This window comes from Python bivittatus, unplaced genomic scaffold, assembly GCF_059951505.1.
Source record: "Python bivittatus isolate LINGU-HERP-01145 unplaced genomic scaffold, Pbiv_v1 ctg000190_np1212, whole genome shotgun sequence".
Taxonomy (NCBI): domain Eukaryota; kingdom Metazoa; phylum Chordata; class Lepidosauria; order Squamata; family Pythonidae; genus Python; species Python bivittatus.
This window is the reverse complement of record NW_028277042.1, coordinates 15428458-15450458: the sequence shown is the minus strand read 5'-3', so window position 1 is coordinate 15450458 and position 22001 is coordinate 15428458. Positions and strand designations below refer to the sequence as shown.

General features: G+C 41.4%; 1 protein-coding gene across 2 annotated transcripts in view; it reads left to right on the top strand.

Annotated features, from left to right (window-relative positions):
- The window catches only part of ZNF423 (zinc finger protein 423), a 236775-nt gene that overhangs the window by 52691 nt on the left and 162083 nt on the right, over positions 1-22001 (top strand). For both annotated transcript variants that reach the window (XM_088136113.1, XM_088136114.1), the window contains exon 3: positions 8828-9028. In XM_088136113.1, coding sequence (XP_087992239.1) covers positions 8828-9028 — 201 coding nt within the window. The remainder of the gene's footprint in view (positions 1-8827; positions 9029-22001) is intronic.

Genomic DNA, 22001 nt, shown 5'->3' with positions numbered 1-22001 from the left:
TGAGATTGAGAAAACTCCAGGAACTTTACTTCATATACCAGAGGCCCAATTAAGAATCTTTGGAAGAAATATGAGAAGCAGGGAGCACCCAGGCAAATAAAAACATCACTAATGAAAATTCTGGTGAGACCCCTGTTGATTGTTTAAAGCGCTTCCCTTTTGTGTCTGTGTGCGTTTTAAGCATTGCTCAGTTAACACTTGGCTTGCTTCACCCTTGAAGATCTTGGCCCAGCTAATGGGAGTGTCTACACTAGGAGTGGCCCTCCCAGGTCTGGCTGAACTACAACTCCCAGCAGTGCTAGCCAGCATGACCAGTGATGAGGGATGCTGGGAGTTGTAGTTCAGCCATGTCTGATTGCAAACCCTTCACATGATGGTGAATGAGTTGTGTGCGTTCTGCACCAGTAGTCCTCCATGGGAGATGAGACAAGAAGGAAATGTTACTTTCTCCCTTTCTCATTAGACAAAAGAAAACCTGCAGTTGTAAATTATAGATACGCACTTAGAGAAATGTGCTCCCCACCCCAACTTCATGGCTGTCCCAGGGCAGTTTTTTTTTTTTTTTAATTTTGGTAAACCACAGTGGCAGATTCCCACACAGTGCTAAACCATAATGGGTTGATTTATGCATGATGGGAAGCCGGAGGCAAGCAGATTGCATTTGGTCTGACTTCCCATCATAGTTTAGGGGTGAGCAACTTTTGAAGAGTTAAGGCTGAAGTTCCAGATCCCCTCCTTCCAGGGGACTGCAGGAAACCCTAGGATGATGTATTGATGTCATTGATGGGGCAGGACCACATTTGATTCAGTTCTTGCATGTTTCTTGCAGGTGTTTAACTGGGATGGGTGTGGGAAAGCCAAACTATTTCCACCCTCAACCCCCACCAGTAGAAAAGAAATGAGGCTGAAATTGGCCTGAAAAATGGGAATCTCAGGCTGACTTAGTTTTGGTGATGTGTTAAAATAGAATCATTGAAAAAAAAATCACACAATGGCCAGTACTGTGGAGATAGATAGCCTAAGGTGGGACTAGAACTCACGGCCTCCCAGTTTCTAGTTTGATGCCTTAACTGCTACACCAAACTGGCTCTCATGCATGGATGCATGGATGTATGTATGTCTCCCTCCAAAATGTGGCTGTGTAGTTGTAGACCAAATTTTGGGGGCCCTTCATAGCCTGGAGTTTGCCAACTCCAGAGCATTTCTCATTAAATTATACTGTGTTTTGATTTGGGCTTAGTGAGATGCACAAATAGAGCTACTATGGTTTCAAAACCCCAATCTGTTGCTTGTCATGATGTGCAGACAAACCAAGGCTGAACGTGTCATGTGATTCCTAATAAGGTACCACAGTCATTCGGGGCACATTCTGGTGATGTCCATCCATCCATCCCTCTGTCCATCTTTCTTTCTTTCTTTCCTTCCTTCCCTCCCTCCCTCACTCTTGGTCTCTGAGCCAAGCACAACTGCACGGGATGGAGAGGGAGAACACTCCTCTGTCCAAAATCTCTTTTCTCTGCAGTTTGCCCCTCTAGCAAAACTGAGCATCACAGATGTGAATGTTGCTTGTGGTGTATTTTAAAATAAAAATAAGATTTAATATACTGTAGGTCTCCCAAATAGAAATCAGTTGAATTTGTCTGCATGTTTGCATCGCTTAACAGATGTTCATATAAGTATTGGCTCAACTTCAAGGTAACAAATTAAACATAAATTGACCCTCGATGAGGGGCCTAGAGTTAGGTTTAATGCATCCTTGCAATTTTCAGTTGCCTTTAATACCTCTGTCTGTGACATACATAATTCCTTCATAACAAGTGCCTTTCCAGAAGATGTATACTGCTGACAGTTAATATAGAATTATTGCCCCTGAATGCATTTTTGTAATTACTTCCCAGATCTGTCTTTGTGTTTAGAAGGCATTTCACACTTTAGTACCATAAGTGTTTAGGGAGAGTAGAAGTAATAATTGCAAGCAGGTTCTTCTTCTTCTTTTTCCCCTCCTCCTTTCTTCCAGAAAAATATATATGTAAAAAATGTTAAAAGCTAATGCTAAAGTTGCTTAGAGTTGGTGTGAAATTTACTTGATGCTTATATCTCCTTATGAGTCTGTGTTGTAGCAACCTTTCCATGACCATTTTTTTTAAAAAAGGAAAATGATAACAATGAAGATACAAAAGAAAACTGCTTTCTAATTCTGAAGCAATAAGGGAAAGGAAAAGAAACAGCTGATTAAAAATGACATGTTACTAGTGGTGAAAATAAAGAAACTTAATATGAGGGTTCCTGTAGGAGATTTCAGCAGTAATGGAAAATAAAGTGACTCACGGTTTGAGTGACATGAAAAAATTAGCAAGCTTTAATGAGGCTTTCTACTTGTTAAACTAAGTATTCTCATAACTTGATTGGAAGGCAGCAGAGTTGAAGGAAGAATAGATGTGTGTATCTCGGGAGACAAGGAGGGCTTCATGTGCAGACACAATCTCATTCTAAGTGTGTGTGTGTGTGGGTGTGTGTGTGTGTATTCTAGAAATAAAGGTCCTAAACCCTGCAGACTGGATTCCCATGTTGCTCTAAGACAAAATGTGGTTTCCTTAGTTAATGGCTTAGAACGTTGTGTGAACCCAGGCCTGTGAAGAGCATTCAACAGATTTTGGTTAAGTCACCCATGGGAGACTTGAGGCAATGCCTTAGCAGAATTGAATATATCTGGTATCTGGTCATTGAGAGAAGTCCTGATGAAAGTTCCCTCCCTTTGTGAAGTCCATGAGGTATAGGGGAGATGGCAAGACTTACCTGGAATAAGAACATAAGAACTTAAGCAGTGACCCACAGGATCAGACCCCTGGCCCATCCAGTCCAAATGTCTGTTCTCACAGTGGCCACCCAACTGCACAAGGAAGCCCACTAGTTTCTCAGCAGATGTCTTCAGAGACAGTTACACTCATCAAGGCTAATAGCCATTGATCCTCATGACTGCCATGAATTGGTACCACGCTTTTTTGAAGCCAACCAAGCTGGCAGCCAGCACCACATCTCATGGTAAATATCCCCACCTAATGTAATCTTATTCTCCCAGAAGTATAATTAGCCCCTACCTTGCTGCAGTTCTGGAAACAGGTTGAAACTGTTTGGTTTCAATGCAGTTTTGGTCCAGTTGACCCAAATCTGAGTGTTCTGCAGGTATGTTGCTTGAGCAGAAAGATGAAGATCAATTCACTAAATATTCATTTTCCTCATCTATCAAATTGCAGTTGAGAATTCCAGACATTGAAGTCTACACAAGTTGAAGTATAAAACCCCACAGATTGAGAAACGTGTAGTTTTTTGTGGTGCTTCAGTAATTCTTGATCTTCCTCTGGTGCAGTCTTGAGAAGCTGTATGGAAGATTCTTCATCTAGTATAGTTTCAGTAGAAACAAACAGAGCATGCCTGAAAAAAGATCTCTGGTTGGCCCTTGATAAAATCAGTGGTAGATACCAGCAAAAGAAGGTAAAAAAAGCTAGTACACAGTTACTGTCTAGAACATCCTTGAAGTCCTTAAGCTTCCAGGAGCCATAGAGATGTTGTTAATTCCAGCATGATTTAGGTTTAGGACTCAGACTGAGAAGACCCAAATTCAGGTCCATCCTTTGCCATGGAAACTCACTAGATGACTTTGAACTAGCTACAGTCTTTCACCCCAACCTGCTTCTGAGTGTTGTTGTGGGGATACAATGGAAGAAAGGAGTACTGCATACCACCTTGAGATCCCAGCACAATGAATGTCTATGAATAAAGAACTGAACCTGGGTTCTTCTCCAGACATGTGTATTTCCTCATTACTTTATAGTTTCTTCTTCTTGATTCTTGGCATCTGATATATTATGCCTGCTCTTCTAATGTTATTAGTAGAGCCCTAACTACTTCCAGTATCCTTATTTTGTATTCATGTTTGAGCAGATCTATCCGATCAAGACAACATTATTCCTTCCTCCCTCTGCGACATTTGTTCTCTTCTCCCATCTGCTGTCGGCATCATACAAATGACAGCTTGGAGAGGTTAGAATGACCATAGCTCTGGGAGGTCACAAGAAGGTAACAATATACAATTTTCCATGGTTCAAATGTAGCCTTATCCTACTGTTCTTCATTATAGGACTACAGTGAGATCAATTTTATTAACTTGTAAGTCTTAGGAAGCCAACACCGTTAACTACACGCTGGACCATTTTTTAAAATGTATGTGTGTCTTACAGTTTGCTTTTTCCCCATTATTGTTGTTGAGAAAGTGAGAGAAAAATTGTGTTTGATGCGTGAAATTTTAAGAGTCATTTTGTTCTATCATTTTGTATAAGAGACATTCATTGTCATGTGTAGGGAATGAACGTCCCTGTTGCGCATATATTCTTTGTATTTCTGTTACTTAGTTTTAGAGTCCTCTGTAATTTGAAAAAAGTAGGCATTTGGATATTACACTGAATATTAAGATATAATAAACTGAACAGCTGGTATTTGTCAGTGGCATCCAAGATTAAAGAAATAGGATGCTGCTGTCTTAAATAAGTGTTAGGATTATAAGGATTAAAAAAATGCTCAGGTAAGCATTTGCTCTTAATGATAGTAGCCAACTTAATTGTTTGGCCTGTACTCACAATAGATGGCAACTCGTGAGCTTTTATTTTTTAAGGATTTTTTTTTAAATTGCAATCTATATTTGCAATCTCTTCCCTTTTTCTGAATGGTGGTTTCATTGTCACCTGGAGCAAGGCAAATACTTCCTAAGCACAGAAGGACTTAGCATAATGTGTGAAACCAGCCCCCCAAAGGGTGACTTATTTTAGGAAGTTTCAGGGCTGTACGGAAGAATTTGGTCATGGTTCCTAATGTCTGGGTCTTTAGCTCTGCCTTGCCCACTTGGGTTCCTCCCATTAACCATGGTAGCTCGGGATCTGGAAGGCATCCAGAATGTATCTTAGCTCTTCTCAGAAATGGGCAGACTTACTTTTTGTCATTGCAGTTCCCTGTTGCTTTCTCTCTGAGAATTCCAGATTTTCCTCTCATGTTATCCTCTATCAGCTTCCCAGGTAGACCAGACAGGAAACACAATCAGATGAGCTAATTCTACTTTATTGCAAAGCTACATTAACAGAATCTTGCAAGTCTGAAGGTACAATTCTCCCCCCATCACTTTACAGCCCAAGAAACTAGGGAGGGTCTCTTCTGAGCCTCTTGCCCCACCCACTGTCCAGTTGCGGGCTATGCTCCCTCTTATCTGACCGTTCTCTAGGCAGCATCTCTTTGCCCTGTCTCCCAAGGTCTTTCCCACATACCTTTACATCCTCACAAGCAACAACTCTGTGAAGTAGACTTGGCTGAGAGTGAGAGGCGGGCCCAAAGTCCTCCGATGACTTCTGTGGTTGATGTGAACTTGAAAGTGTCTCTCTCCAGATCCAGCACCTTAAGCAATCCTATATTGGTTCTGCTTGAGTCATTCAGTAGAAAACAAGGTCCTTCCAGTTCTAGAAAAGTGACCAAGGCCTATGGGGGTAGCAGAACCAGGTGCAGAACAGAAGCTTGGGGGAAAGTAATCTTTATGCATCAGTGCTACCACTATCCTGGAACAGGGGGGTGTATCTCGATCTGGTGGCTATGGGCATTTGGAATAGGCTTGTACCTAGTGTTTAAGATAAAGTTAAAATAAGTCAGTGAAAAACACTTAAGTGAATTGCAAAATATTTCTGAGCACTAAAGCTGTTTGAGAAATAAATAATAAAAACAGGAACCCCTGATCTAATTTTGCCTAATCCTGTTTTTTTTTGGGGGGGGGAGGAGAATGTGGGACAATATTTGGTTTCAGAAAAGGTTACTTACTGTCTATTTTCCATTAGCGGCTAACAGAAATTTGGTTGGCAGTTCTTATTTTAAATTAAATTTATATACTTGATAGTATTTTATGGGTTTTAACTTTATAAAACCAGTGAGTTGGCATCCAGATTTATGGACTGTTGGCTCTGTCAGGCCTGCTGGCTTTAAAGACATAGAATTGGTGTTAATCTCTGTGATTTGCATTGGGAATGTAAGAAAGCTTTGAAGGTGCATTCAGTAAATATGACAAAATGGGATGTAGCAATTAGTATACAGTTGTGGAAGGAAAAAACCACTAAAAAAATAGTTTATTATTACAACAAGATAGCACAAAGCCCAAATTGAACTTCTGGATTGCTTTTTTTCCTAGTATTTATTTTGATTGAAATCATAGAACAGGCTATGAAAGAACATGTAAAATTTTGACGGTTCCTTAAAAATTAGACTTTCATTTGAAAACCTGGCAATCAGCATGAAGCTTGGTGGCTGGAGACCTTAATAGAAGGTTCCTATAGGCAATGCGCTGAGATACTGTGTGATTTACTGAATCTGGAAAATGTGTTAATCTGAACATTGTAGGATCTTTTGATACACTATAAGTGACTACACTGATTTTTAATATTTCCCTCTTGGTCTGAAGGGTATTAGATGCTGTGGGACCTGGCAGGTTTTTTTAAAAAAATTTTTTGTTGTTGTTTTTGTACTAGCTTGACCAGAAAGGGCAGATTTGAAAAATTTTTGATTTCTAGTGCTGTTGTTAAACAACCACACTAAAAAGATGTAGCCCTGGGTTTTTGACATTTTCCAGAAATAAGCGGCATTTCTTGGCTGTCCTCCCATTTCTGAGTGTTCAACAATGCTAATTGTCTTTCCAGTCTTGAATATGGGAACAATTAGTTCATGTGTTCAATTTTTAATTTTATTAAAGAATGATAAAGTGCCAGCTTGCTCATTGATCACTTGGAAATTATTCCTTAACTTGCTCATGGGCACACTGTGAGTTAAGGACTGTATGCAATCTTTGGCTAATAAAATCACAGGTTCCTTGTCCTGACTTCAACATTTCTGTGCAGAGATCTGTTCCTTTCCTTGATATCTGTTGCTTAGCAGGGAATGAAAGGGAAGGAATGAAAGAGGGGCCAAAAGGGAGGACTATCAGAGAATGAATGGGCATCTCCTCCCAAACAGAAGAGTAACCAACCCTCAACCGACATAAATTTTACTTCAGACTTTTCTCTGCTAATCCTATTCTTTTCACATGAGTGGGAAGGGGATTTCTGATCTTTTGGTCCATACCTCACTTAACGCTATTTGTCCGAGTAATTGCATATATGAATACTGTAATGTTGTAATAACTAAGTCATATTGTTGCCTGAATAGAAGCTCCCACATTGGAAGGTTAGAGAAGTAGGGTGATTATTTGCAAAGAAAATGATAGATAGCCTTTGAGAAGAAGACATCTGCGGTCATGGTTCATGTAACATACTAGGCGTAACATAGTTGGTTTGGGTTTGGTTTAGCAGGATATGGGAACCCTGTCAAGTAGCTTGTTAACCATGATTTATAACTTGGTCAAACTGTGTAAAACCAGCCCGTTGCAGTTTATGTGATAAACCATAGATAAACAAAACATGGCTGTGTATGATGGGCAAATTGAATTGGTGTGTAGCCTATCATGGACTCTGTTTGAGGTTCAGTTTTTGCTTTTTCTGCTTGTGGGGTTAATGATCAGAAAGGGAAAGAGCGGTGCTCTTTCCCCATCATGACTCATCAAAGGTGCAGAACTGGTAGTCTTTCTGATACGGGGCTACATCTTCCCTCCACATACGTGGTGCTGATGGGAGTAACTTCCATGAGGGAGGGTCAAAAAAGTCAAGATGGTGGATGCAAGGAGGTGGGGCTTTGATTGCACAGTCCTGATTGCCATCTTGAACTTTTCTCTCCTGCAGCTGCAACAAATTGGAAGGCCACAGACTCCCTACCATGGCTATAAAAAGGAAATTGTGGCAAGATAAAAGCCAAACAACTTTCATTGAACTGAGAAGTGTTGATAATAACTTGAAAGTGCAAAAAGGATATTAGTTGTGCTTGATGAACATGTCATGCTAAGCTTTTTTTCTTTTTTTTTTTGGTGCTGATTTTGTCTTAGTATGATGAGTGAACCATCCATTCTGATTTCTAAACCATGGCTCCTTTCTTTGTTTATCCTTGGCTTTGAGCCAAAAAGAAAACAAATGATGGCTTAGCCACTAAACAACAGCATTTATACACACACACACATGAAAGATATTTGAGATAATGAGATATATGTTTATATATATATAGTGAAGTATCTAATTTCTTGCATTTATATCTTCCTTGTCTCTGAATGTTCAAGGTGACCTACACAGATCAGCCCCGTATTTTATCCCTGCAACAGTCTTTTAGGTTGTTGGGTTGAACAACAGTGCCTACCCAAAGCCAGCCTGTGATCTTCCATGGTTGTCAGTGGACTGAACACAGTCGTAGTCAGTATCTTAACTGCTACACCATACAGTGACTAAGAGCCACCATGCGGGCTCTCCTGTGACTAGCATCCCTCCCAACTTACATTCATTTGTGGGGTTCTTGGTGTTCTCTGAGCTTGGTTGTTTGCCTGCAGACGTTTCATTACCCAACTAGGTAACATCATCAGTGCTAACTCACACTCGCTTGCACTGATGATGTTCCCTAGTTGGGTAATGAAACATCTGCAAGCAAACAACAAAGCTTGGAGAGCACTGAGACTCTACAGTTCAACCCTTAGGTACAGATATTGTCTTAAATTGCATTCATTTATCTGGTTGTTGCTTTCAAGATATGGAATAGTCTTAACAGTTTTTGCTGCCAGGCATTCAACTCCAATGAAATTGGATTTTGCTTTCAAATAACTCTGTTTAGCTCTTTCCTTTGGAAATGTGGGGCAATCCAGACTTAGAGTGACTTCCCTTCTTGTTGGCAGGAGGCCTGGGAAGAGAGTTGGAAAATGATAAAAGAGAGATCCGGGCGTTGGAAGAGCGAAACAGCATTACCAGCCAGGAAGAACGAAATGAGGAAGATGAAGACATGGAGGACGAGTCAATTTACACCTGTGATAACTGTCAGCAGGACTTTGACTCTTTGGCAGACTTGACCGAACACCGGGCTCACAGCTGTCCTGGAGGTAATGTTAAACTTGCTTTACAAATCTGACAGGTGGTTAGCTGAGTAATTGGACATAGCAACAGCTTGAAGCCTCGAGTGAGATTAAAGAATTAATAATGTAATTTTACTGTTAATGTAATTTTACTGTGGTGCCTTGGGTAGGCTTTGTTCACTTCTCTTTAATAAAATTAAAATTAAAAAAGCAACTTTGCTTTTCCAGTTGCAAATCTGACGGTAATAAGATGAGATGATTATTATTTGGTGTTTTACAAAAGCATGCAACCAACAATATAGGGTTGTTTTATCTTTTTAGATGCAATAAAGCTTTGATGGTTTTCTGATGAAACTCTCCCAGCTTTCCTCTCTTCCTTCCCATAATTCTGTAACTCTCAGGCAACCGGGAAATGCTAAAAGCTGAACCAGGGGCCCTTCTGTGTACAGAGTAGGCACTCAGCTACTGACCTAGGAAGCATGGAGGATTCTTGCTCTTGTCTTAGATTAGGAGTGCACACCTTCCTTCACAGCAGAAGTTGTACTTTATGAAGGCCACATTATAAAAGGGAGGGAGGACCTATTTTAGGGGGAGGAGGATGGCCTAAACTTCTTCTCCATATGCTCCTTAAATCCCGTAGAACTCCAAAAATGCACAAAAGGAGGCTCTTGCTTGACCCCATTCTGGTGCTTGTGATTGGGGCTGCTCTGGACCGCTGCAGAAAGGGCGCTGGCTGAATACAGGATGAGCCTTATGTGCTCACAGCAAAGAGAAGGCTTTAAGATAGTAATCATACATAAACGGGGCTAGAGAATATCCTTATAATACCTTTCCGAAGGGGGCCGGTCTGAATTTGTGATACTTTCCTCTTATTTGTGGTGTGGGAATGCCTAGCAATTGAGTTTGCTTGGCAAGTCAGAGTCCTCTTTGTTTTGAAGCATTTAGGGATCTTCATGTGGGAGCAAATCAATAAGTTATGTATTCAGGTTGATAATGTTGCAACTGCAGCTAATATAATATAACTAATGACTTCCGTAGGGATGCTGAAGTTTAGTTGACCCTGCAATTTGGGATCAGGGCAAGATTGTAGGTGATAACTCTAAAGCAGAGGGTGGACCATCTCTTTCAGTGCAGTCCCTTAGAAATTCATTAGAGTGTATGGAAGTTACAGTGTGATGTTGGAAGTTACTCTTCTGCTTTGGCATGAAGTTAACAGCCATTTTCACCTGATCTTCGTGGCTCACTATGTTTCAGGGCAAAATCTCTATCAAAAACGTTGACATCTTCGTTCCTTTTCAGTTTATTCTGTTTCAGTTCTGATTCCCAGAACCAATCAGCTACATTGCCTGCTTTTTTACAAGCTTTAAACTTATAACCCCTTAAATGTGGGTGCATAGCTTTAGAGATGGTACGTAACTAAAACAAGCTAAGAAAACGTCTGTGACACGTGTTCATCTCCAGAAAAGAAACTGAGTTCTTATGCTTTTTAACTGCAGTATCTACAGCTGTATCAGAGTTATACAAGTTTTTTTGGGCTTGATTTTTGAGAGACATGTCAGCAACCACATTCTAAAAGATAGGCTGAGAGAGAACAAAGAAGTATATTGATCAAAAACTAATTCTCTTTGATGCAAGTCTGTCAGTCAACAAATCTGGTTAAAGAAGACTTTGTGAGGCTCTTGCTTTGTAGTGGCAAGAGGCTCCTAAAATCTTGAGAGGGAGCTATGGAATAACTTTACTCAAGTTTAGAGCAAGTATACTATTTCCTAATTTAGACGTACATGCCCATTCACTTATCCAACAGTGAACGTTGGAGGTGTGCACTCTCTTCTCTCATGCTTTGGGCATATGCATTGGTGTGCCTTTATGGGCTACAATGGCCAATCCTTTGAATATCTGAATCTAGATTTACAAATTAGGAGCAACATTCAATGATCCTGATTATGAAAGCATTATCAGTACAGAGCTTCCAGTTATTGACATAACACCTAGGTGTAGTTCAAGCTGGAGTTGGCAACGTTTGATGGCTGAGGATTTTTGGGGAATAAGGGCCACAGTGCTCAGAGCGATGATGCAAAGTAAGTGAGCCCACATTGCACACAGGGGTAGAACCAGTTTCTTTTTCCTTTCCCCCCACCCTGGCATTTTTTGCACAGAGGAATGAAGATGTATATTACAATTTTCAGCTCAGAAGGACAGGAGATTGTGCTGTGCATTTGCAAAAGGCACTGGGGGCTCCAAGATGTCCTTGGCTGAAACAAACCAAGATTAGCATAATTGTTCACTCAAGTTTGCTAAACGGTGAGCTAGCAAGCCAGGCAACACACATCAGAACTGCCTGGTATTAAACATACCCACTCTTAGGACATTTCACTTTTGCTCTCTCTTGACCAAGAAAGCATATTATTGCTGATTTGCTAAAGCTTTTTTCCCCCTTTCAATAAAAAGGGTTTGAACTGAATTTTGAATAGACTGCATTACAATATTCAAGTAGCCAAATTGCCAGTTGGACAGCTAAAATATTCCTTGGACCAGCTGTCTTGCTCCTCTTCTTCTCTTCTCTTCTCTTCTCTTCTCTTCTCTTCTCTTCTCTTCTCTTCTCTTCTCTTCTCTTCTCTTCTCTTCTCTTCTCTTCTCTTCTCTTCTCTTCTCTTCCCTTCCCTTCCCTTCCCTTCCCTTCCCTTCCCTTCCCTTCCCTTCCCTTCCCCATCCATTTACTCTCTTCTCTTCTCTTCTCTTCTCTTCTCTTCTCTTCTCTTCTCTTCTCTTCTCTTCTCTTCTCTTCTCTTCTCTTCTCTTCTCTTCTCTTCTCTTCTCTTCTCTTCTCTCCTCTTCTCTCCTCTCCTCTCCTCTCCTCTCCTCTCCTTCTCCTCTCCTCTCCTCTCCTCTCCTCTCCTCTCCCCTCCCCTCCCCTCCCCTCCCCTTCTCGTGCTAATTCTGTACATGCTGCTTAATGTTAGATAGTGTTTCATCTCTTTGGCTTTGGAGCACCACGTGCCAGATAAAAATAGGAGCTTTTTTTCCTTTTCCCTCCAGAGTTGGGTGGGGACAGGTATGGAGTCTTTTTATTTCCTAAAGTGCAGAAAAACCCATATGCTCTTGACTGTGGGTTGTATTTCTTGAGTCCCTTTCCTCCATATCTTTTATTTCCCACCTACAGGGACAAGGTGGCAACTCATAAATTTCTGCCTCTCTGGTTTCTCAGTCTGACGGTGGAGTATCTGTAGCACATTAGCACATCAATGAACTGGATGCTATGAGGTTACAAGTGGGGTCCCCGAGCATTTCATGAGATCCTCTTCTGTTGCTGTGCAGCTTACAGGTTGTCTATTTCAAACCAAGTTATCTGTAAGCAAGCTTAAAGAGGGTGGCTATTTCTAAATTCCTGCATGCTGAATTCAAGGTTTAATTGTTACTATTAGTTGTTGCTGTTGTTGGCTGTAACCCAAAGCACTGCACAGGCATGTTTTCAAATTAGAGTAAGTGTGTTGATGCAGTATTAAATCTTCCTCTAGGTTCCTCCCTGCATGATCCTTGCTGGATGATTTTTGTACTGCCATCAGGATCCAAAATCATTAGAACTTAATTTAGGGGTGCAGTGAAAGCATGGACTGCCCCGAAACTGGATGACCACAGACCATTGCAAGCAACTTCTGAACAACAGAGCCCTAGATTTGTTTCTGTGTTGTTGATCGATTTTCTCATTACTCCAGAGAGGACAGAATTAGATGTAGATATTCTCTCCTCAACCCTCCTGCATCCAGCAACCCCATGAGAAAGGTCAGGGGCCGAAATATTGACTCAGTGAAATCCAAGATTGAGAGGAGATTTGAAACCTGGTTTTGCCTCCCTGAATTGGTACACATTCATTGCTAGCCTTAGTTTCCATTAAATTTCTAAATTATAGGAGCCTCTTCCAGTTGGCATTCTGAGATGTGCCAGGACTGCAGTCCCCAGAATTCCCAGCCTGCAGGTTAGGGAGAGTTATTTTTGAGCTACCAGACTCTGGCCCTCACCATACTGGGCGTTGCTGGACCACAAATGTAGGCTCTGTGTCATGCGAAGTAACACTTCCTTTGTTTGTCCTTCCTGCTGGGATCTTGCGTTGCACCAAACGCAGTGAGGCAAATCTCTGTTCCTGTGTGTCTCTCTGGATAATGTTCCCGGTGGATTGTGCCCTTAGTTTAGACAGCTGCAGCTATAATGACCTGCTGGCTCTCCTTTATTTTTCTTTGGCTGGGAAAGGGAGTGTGTGTGAGAGAGGTTTTATCTGACAGAATCAAGTGCATGTTCTATTCAGTTGCATGCCTATTTATTTTTCAATTAAGCATTAAACTCTACCCCCTCACCGTGGCGGTGAAGTTTTTGTCTTGCCCACCCAACGTTGCCGGTGCCATTCCATTTCATAGTTTAGTAACCCAGGAAAAAGCTGTAGGAAATTTCATTGAGCATGCACAGAAGATGTGCATGGATGTTCAGCCTGTGCATGCCAAGGCTAACGGGTGTGCAATCCTCCCAACTTGCATCTTGTGGCATTCAGCCCGGTGCAATAATGCTGGTGCAGTCAAGGTCCCTCTCTGTGGAGCATCTTGGGTGTCCACAGGCCTCTTGCTCTCTTTCTGTCCAGCCTGCTTCAGAGGGTTGTTCTTTGGACAAAACTGGAAGAGGCCAGAGTATCTTGCTTTATGCTCCTAGGATAGAGATGCACAGTCTGTGGTTCCCAGAGACCTGAAACAGGTGCTGTTTTTTCATGTGATTCTAGAGAAAAATTATGAAGTCTAAAGCTCCTGTTTCGGGTGCAGCCCCAACATGTCACTTGAAGGCTGGGGCAACGGCTGGTCCAGAAAGAGCAGGATGTATATTGAGCACATCAATGCACGGAAGGCGCGGATACATCTGTTCCCTGAGCATTCTGGGCCTAATTGTTTAGGTATTCCAAAGCAAGCTAACATGGATTACCTTGTTTGAACTACACAGAAGAGTTGCTGAGCAAAGACCTTTCTGTAGCTTGATCTCCCAATGTAAACCATAAGAGAAATAATAATGGGATGAAATCACAGAGAGTTAACGGAATTCCAGGAAAGGCGCCATCATGCTTGGTGATTAAGCACTTCAGGCTTGGTGCTTTTTGCAGACATGAAAATGGAATAGGTTTTGATTATTCTGTTTCGATTCCATTATTGAAAGGGCAAAAGTATTGCCATCTAATGGAGTCTGGAAAAGGGCAGTCATGGGGATGTCGGGGACATAGAGTGCTTTAAGCATCCTTGTCACTAAGTGCATAGGAAGCTTTGAGAAGCTAGTGAGTGGCAGGAATATGCTAAGGACCTCCTTTGTGGCAGCAACTTTCTTCTTGGATATCTACTGGAGAACCTCCAAGTTGCACAAAAAATATTATTTTGTAATTTATTTATTTTTTAAGTTGGTCTTTAGGGTGCCAGTGTTTCTCAGCCCTAATTGAACAGGCCAATAGCACTGAACTATTTTGGAAGATTAAGGCTGAGTCAATGAACTAGCTACCAACTTTTTTGGAACACAGATCCATCATTTACCATTTGACATGAAAATATCTACCTGGTGCCAGTAGCTTATCCCTTGGGTACTTGTTGAGGCTGTAATTTGTGTTCAGTTTTCCTGCCCATGATTGTCCTTGTTCCCCCCAGTCAAACAGGCCAAGGTTAAAGACCCATCAGAACTTTCAGCAGGGAGAATTTGCAAGGATAGTCAAGATGCAGTCATAATTTCAAAACATCTGTAAGTAGCACCATTAAGTCCTGAGGACTAGCCATAAAGCATAGTCAAAAGTCAGAACAAGATTTAGAAGTCCAGGTGAGCAAGCTGGGCATGAAAGGACAAAGCAAGAACAAGCACCATTCCTAGCTCTGGGCTATTTCAATTAAGAACTCTTTAAACTAGAATTGTGAAGTCTTCACCCTATCCAAGTTGTATACATTACTCCTACACAGGCTGGAGGGCTACTTAGGAATAACTGGGACTCTGGAGCAGACTTTGGCCCCCATGGAATTCCTTTCTTGCCCATCCAGTCCCTTTTGCCCCTTTTGGTCTTCTGGTATTTGCCTCTGTACTGATGCTCTTATGAACATGAAGGCTGTACTACAGAATCTGGGTTGGAGTTTAGGGCATAAGGTCTCAGCTTGTGGGAACTGGAGTTTCTCTAGTTTGGAGCCTGGTTGCGTAGATTCAGTAGCTTCCATGAAGACTACCTGATGACCACTAGGTGGTGGCCAAGAGATACAGAAAACCCTTATTGGCACCCTCTAGTGGTCTTCTGAGTTTTTTCATCAGCCAGATCTGGTGACCCTAGCTTTCAGTGCCTTAGTTTGTCTTCTTCCAAGCTATCCATGACAAAGGGCCTGAATTGATTAAGTGCTAAAATAAGCAGTTGGGAAACCATCATTTTGATGTTCCCCTGATCTCCTATTTGGACATGACATTGGGGTGGGAATATCAACTGATGCAAAACTTTCAAGTTGCTGTGCATTGCTACAGTGCTACTCACACATTGTGCATTCAGTGGGTGGGGAGGGACAGGCTAGTCAATTCAATTCAAACCTTTATTGGCATTACAAGGCTAGTCAATTTCTACTCTGCATATGTCAGTTTCCCCTGTGACTACTGGTGGCTCCACTCCCTCCTGCATTCTGCATTTAAATCCATTCTGCATTTAAACTCTGCACAGTTTCCTTTAAAATACCAAATACTCATTTAATCAGCATTTCCCCAAAGTAAGCAACGTTACACTTTTTTCTTTTACCAGCAAAGCAGCTTGCAAAATTAAAAGAAATGTGAGTTCCAATCTGCACTTCAGTTCAGAAGTGCCCATTGGGGCTACTCCCCTTAACAAAAAGGCTGAACTAAGTTTCCGTGACATCCGATACTCACCAGGAACATTTTACTGCAGGTCCTGGTGCAAACTGTGATCAGACTCCTCTGCCTGTGCTGAGTCCTCATGATGGATTCTTAGTGGGGTGGGGGAAGCCACTTGGGGTACCAGTCTTAGTTGCAAAGCAGGAGCTAAATCAGGGTTCCCCAAAGTGGTCAGTATCAACCTCCAAGGTCGATGGGACTATCCAAGGGGTTGATAAATATCTGGGTCTAGGTGGTCAATAAATGACGGAAGGTCGATTGATGTCCATCTTTTGGGGTCTCTGTAGAGCTCCACACCAGCCCTGAAGGTGAAGTGGCTAGCGGTGGGACAGTGCCACCCTGGGTTGGATGGTCAGTCGCCTGCAAGAGAGGCCTTCAGTTGTCTCTATCAGCTGGGTGTTGTTACTGGCCTTGTTTATTATTATTATGCATAGTACTATTAGTGAAAGTCATATCTATTCAATTATTTTCATATAATAAATGTTTGGGGGTGAATAAACGATCTGATACTTCCTGAAAGAGTTGGTGAGCTGAAGGTTTTGGGCTCCCCTGATCTAAATAGACAAAATAGAAGATGTAAAGAAGCCGTTCCATCTTCAGAGGCAGATTACCTCTGCATGTCGTTTGCCTCTTGGCTTCTGGTTCTTCCCCGCTTGTGAATTTTCCAGATGCATCTCGTTGGCTGCTGTTGGACTAATCCGATTTTTTTTTTCCTGTTATCACCACTTGGCTCCTGTTCCTCAGAACCTGGCGATTCTCAAAAGGAAGCAGATGAGAATAAATTCTGATGGACTCTCCCCTTGGCACAAATTGAGGCATCCTTCTTTTTCTTTTTTAAAAATTGCCTTCAAGAACCTTTCTGTCTTTCTGGCTGGAGAATGCCAAAAGCTTGGGTTTTTGTTGTTGCTGGTTTTTTTCGTTTTCTTTTTTTTGGTAGTACACATTTCGAACGCTCTTACTGGAGCCTCATTAAACTTGGCTTGTTTGCAAACACAGCTGGCATGTCTCTCTCACTGCGCTTCAGGCGCGGGGAAGCTAGAACGCCTCCTCCCTCTGCTACCAGCTGACTAGGAGAAATGCAGCCAACACAGCTTGGTTGTCTTCACACAGCCAGTGCTGGGGCAGCCACCAATCGTGTTGCTTCAGATGTCCCCTAAGTCTGAGTAACCTGGGGCACGTCCAGATGGCAAGAATTTTTCCAGAACTGGAATGCTGTCTCTGTGTCAGATTGTGATGCCCAGATGTGTGGGGAGGAGGTGTGATGTAGCAAATGCTGGACATCTGACTGGACTCTCCAAAAGAGAAAGAGAGAGAGAGAGAGCGTGAACAGATTGTTTGGAGAAACTGCTCTTGGAATGCATTGTTTTAAATTGGGGTTTGGGGCTCTCACAGAATTGAATGTCCCCTTGCAAACATTAAAATAAAAATGCCTTTCTCTCTGAGGTGCTAATTTTGTACATGCAGTGATCTCCCCTTTTCCATTTGATGGCATTCAAGTCATCCATCTATCCTTCCTCTGTCATTTGAAGTAATACAGACACTTAGGACGCCAAGCCAAGGAGACTGTTCTCTTTGCTATTTCTTTATTTGCTAGGGGCATCTCCCACTTTTTTTTCTCCAGAAGTTCAGAGTGGCTTCCAGGAGGATTTCCCTTCACTTGATCCTTAGAATAGCAACCCTACAAGGTTAGGCTAGGCTGTGAAGGAGTGGACAGCCTGAAGTTATCTAAAGAGCTTCCATGGCTGAGGGTGGATGTGAATCTCTGTCTTTCCAGTTCTTGGAGCAGCTCCTTAATGTGGCTGGGTTTCAGCAAGGTTCTGCGTTCAATTCTTACAATTCAGAGGGTTTTTGTTGTTGTTGTTGAAAAGGGAGGATTTTAGTCAGAGGGTAGTCAGATAAGCAAACTTCTTGCATACCAATCCAGCCATTCCTGTGATGTTCAACTAATGTGGCTATTGGGGAATTCAACACAATTAGAAGTCACCAGGTTGAGAATTTTGTAGTTGAAAGCTGAAGACAGATGTAATGTAAAGAGAGTCTACTGTGGCAGATGTTGCCTCTGTCTTCTTACCTCTTAGTTGATGGGGTGTGGGGGTGTGCAGGGCTTTTCTCCTGACTTTGCAAGTGCCTGGACTATTGTGGGATGTAGTGCTGCTTCATCCATTTCCTGCACTTTTCTATGTGCTTTGAGCAGAGTGCCACGTGAATATATCTCCGTGTTTCTGTTCTTATTAATTAATAGAAAAGAGCCCAAGGTAAAAATGCGGCATTGCTCTGAGGATTAGAGGGTGGCACATTTTTATGAGTGACATGAGGAAGGTGAGCAGGAGACTTCCAACTTCAGGAGATGTTTTTTTCCCTTCTCTTCTCCTGGAGCCCTACTCTGGAAAGGAATATATCTTGCAGAATGACCCCTGTCTTTCCAGACATTACATCTGTCTTCCGCTTAGGGACATTTGCTGGTAATGTCACAGTTCCTCCTGCCTGCCTCATCAGTCTTCCCAACCAGGGGCATCAGGGGGGTCAAAAAAGTCTAGATGATGTCACAAACACACCATTAGAATTCTGTCCCTGTCACAAAGCACCTATGAAGGAGGTAGAGCATTGACTGCAGGGTTGTGGCCACCATGTCGACCTCACCTCCCACCCCACAGGCACCTCTGTTCTCAGTCTTGTCCAGGGGAATATGTGAGCTGAAATCCAAACACATTTGCTTGGATGTGACAATATCTACATGTATTGCTGACTGGAAACCCCTTGTAGACTTTTTGCGTGAAACAGAAAAAAATGAACTTATGATTTATGGTTTTGATGATTACATAGAATACATTATAGAAAGAAGAGAGGTATGTTATAACCTAGAGTAAGAGGTAAACTTATAATTGTACTTATAACTGCTGAGGAAGAAAATCGGAAGCTACTTCTTTATATCTTTTTCCTTTCTTTTCTATTTTTCTTTACTTTTTTCCCTGTTTCTCGCACTTCTCTTTGATTTCTTTTTCTTTCTTTTCCTTTTCTTACTTTATATTAGTTTGTGTTAGTTTTTATATTCTTTTAAAAAAATCTTTAATGAAATTATATATATAAAAAAATGAAATCCAACACTTTGCTGAACTCCAGGTTGGGGAATAATCGGCTGTACTCTTTTCTCCCTAATGTGACCATGTTGAAATATTCCTTTACAAAATATTACTTCCATGAATCTACTTCTCACTCCAGTTACAAAACCCTTTCACTTGCTACCCCCCTTTTCTTATTTCCAAACTCACTGCCTACGATGACTAAAACAGCTGTCTGAATTTCTTTTCCAGTTCTATGTTAGACTTTTCCCCCCCCCCATCCAGGTTTCATTTTATGAATTCCAGACAAGCAGCTTTTGGCAAATTGTACATGTGCCTCTTCCGGGCGTTCTCGTCCAAATGAATGTTTATCTTTCTTGCATTTTATTGGATAGGGTTCTTTTTAATCACTGGATAAACCACATACAAGCCCTTAACACCCCCTCCCCTTTTTTTGTGGAAATGGGTGATCTTCTTTTTGTTTTCAGGTTTCCCCAAAATCTAATAGTTGAGGAATAAGATAAATATGGTCAAGACTTCTGAATAGATCTCCTGACCTTTTCCTTCTTTCTTTAATGTGTCTATGGGGAATTTGCATTTAATGGGAACAGCAGAAAGAGGGTGTGAATAAATTTGTTTTTGTTTTAATTCTCCAACCAATCCCATTTTCCTGATCTAGATCCCTCCCCTAATACTGTTATATTCCCTGCAGGAGAAAAAAAAAAAAATGAAAAATCCTTTTTATTTTTCTGTAGGGCAATAATAGCAGGTCTAGGGAACAAAGTTAGATCAGGGGATTTATTACAGTAAGAAAGGAAAAAGGTTACTCGTATGCATGGATGCACAAACCAGGTTTAGGAGATTTAATCTCAGCTCTATAAGGTTTGAGTTAGCCTTGAAACATTCGTATTTCCTGGACTTAAAAATCTAAGGATGTTTCAACCCAAATTCTGAAGTGCAGAATTGATGCCGGAGTTCCCAGGTTGAATCTCTGTTGCAGTGTTTCTCAACCTTAGCTACTTTAAGATGAGTGGACTTCAACTCCCAGAATTCCCCAGCCAGCCTTTAAATTGAGTTGAAGTCCACTCATCTTAAAGTTGCTAAGGTTGAGAAACACTGCTGTACTGTATCCAGGTGGGGATGGAAATGAGATTGATCTCAGAATCTGGGGATCCAATTCTGGTCAGTGAAAACCCAACAGGAGCAGACAAACCAACAGTCAGTGTATCAAGGATGGAAACCTTTTCAGACAGTGGATGTTGACGATTCAGTTCATTTTTAGAGAATGAGAAAGACCTCAAGGTGTGATTTTAGGTTCTACCAGTCCCATCTTTGACATCATAGACCCTGCACTCCGTGTTTATTTTTAGAAGAAAAATCAGAGTTTCCTGCTAAAAGTGGATGGCCCTTTTGCATGAAGCCTGATCAGTCCAGCTTTCAGAGTAGAAGGTAGTGCCCAAAAGGCCAATCTGTCCAAAGAGCTTATTTTTCTCCCAATATAAGATGTATTAGCAGTACTTTCTTCTCATGGTGGCCAGGTGAACTCATGGCAAGTGTTTTGCAATCTATGGTCTGTTTGTTCATGAAGATTCAGAGCAGCTCCCAAACTCACCTTTGCTGGGGTTTCAGTTGATGTTTTCAGTGGTATAAGGAGGCAGATTTGCCAAAACCAACACTTCTGCCATTGGAAGATCTATTTAATTATTCTTAGCATCATGCTATTTGAGACCAATTTACCTTCATGTCTCTTTGGGTATTTTATAACTGGTTAATCCATTAAAAGAAAAACAATTATTTTTTAAACGCTTTTTTTTAGATAACAAAAAGAGGTGTCCATTTTCTGTTGTCAAAGACACATGCTAGATTTTATAAGGGCGATGCAACTCTTTGCTGCTGAAATTTATATCTCAGAATATAATCAGGTGCAGTACATACCTGCCTCTGATTTCTTACCTGTTTCATATGACTTCTTCATATATATGTTAGAATCTCACACCCTGTTTTCTATCATCAAAGATCAAAAGCAGCTGACAAAGAAAATAATAATGAAGAAAACTGCAATGCTCTACAGTCACACCCATGTGTGTGCAAGTGAGTGCAGCACCTGATCTCTTGCAAGGTTCTTTTTGCTAAGAAAAGAAAAACGTCATCTTTGTGAAATTTTATTTCCTATTCTTTGCATTTGATCATTTTAGATTCCAGGACTTAAACAAAGCTCTAGAAGGGATAAGGTTTTATGAGGAGGCAGAAACATGCCTGCAGGCAAATGGGGAGACTAAAAGCCAAAAGGGGGTTGTTGCCAGTGGCCCGCCTATTATGAAATGAATCCCATGGGAACTCATTGAAATTTACCTGCCAAGTGAGTCTGTCCATGACAGCAGTGTTACCTTCTGCCTTTAGACTCCACAAACTGTACCACATATTTGAACAGTCAGCTGGCTTCCATCCAGATGATGCCCATATGTTGTTTATCTTTGACTTTGATTTCCTTTGGTTGAATGAAGGGTGTTATATATGCTTGGGGTAGAAAATGGATTGTGGAGAGTGGGTGGCTGGGAACCGATGAATTTTCTGTTTGTTTTCCCTGGAAAGAGCTAGGTTGTGTGTCAATTTCTTTCATGAAAAGCAAAACAGAAAAAAACCCACCATTAAAGGATTCATCAAGCCCTTTTTTCTTGAATGAGAGTGTTTGTTGTTCGTGGTAGAAGCAGTCTGTGCCAATACATGTCAGTAGAGCATTGTTACAGTTTTTAAAGCATAGCCTGCCCGTTTCCTTTGGCTTATGAACTTTTGAAGTAAGCAGATTCTCACAAGTTGCTAGACTAGACTAAAAGGGAGTGGTGGGGATGGTTGGCCAACAACTTCTGGCCATCCGACGATAATCTGATTTATTTTTAGTACATTGCGCAACGTCAGCAATTGGGTTCTCTTCACCAGGATGTGGGGTTTAGTCTATTGTCTAAATTCAGCCAATCAGAAACATCCTTAAGACGGAGTGTGCATATTGTACCTCATTAAAAAAAAAATAGTCCAGAGGTGGCAGAGTTTCTCCA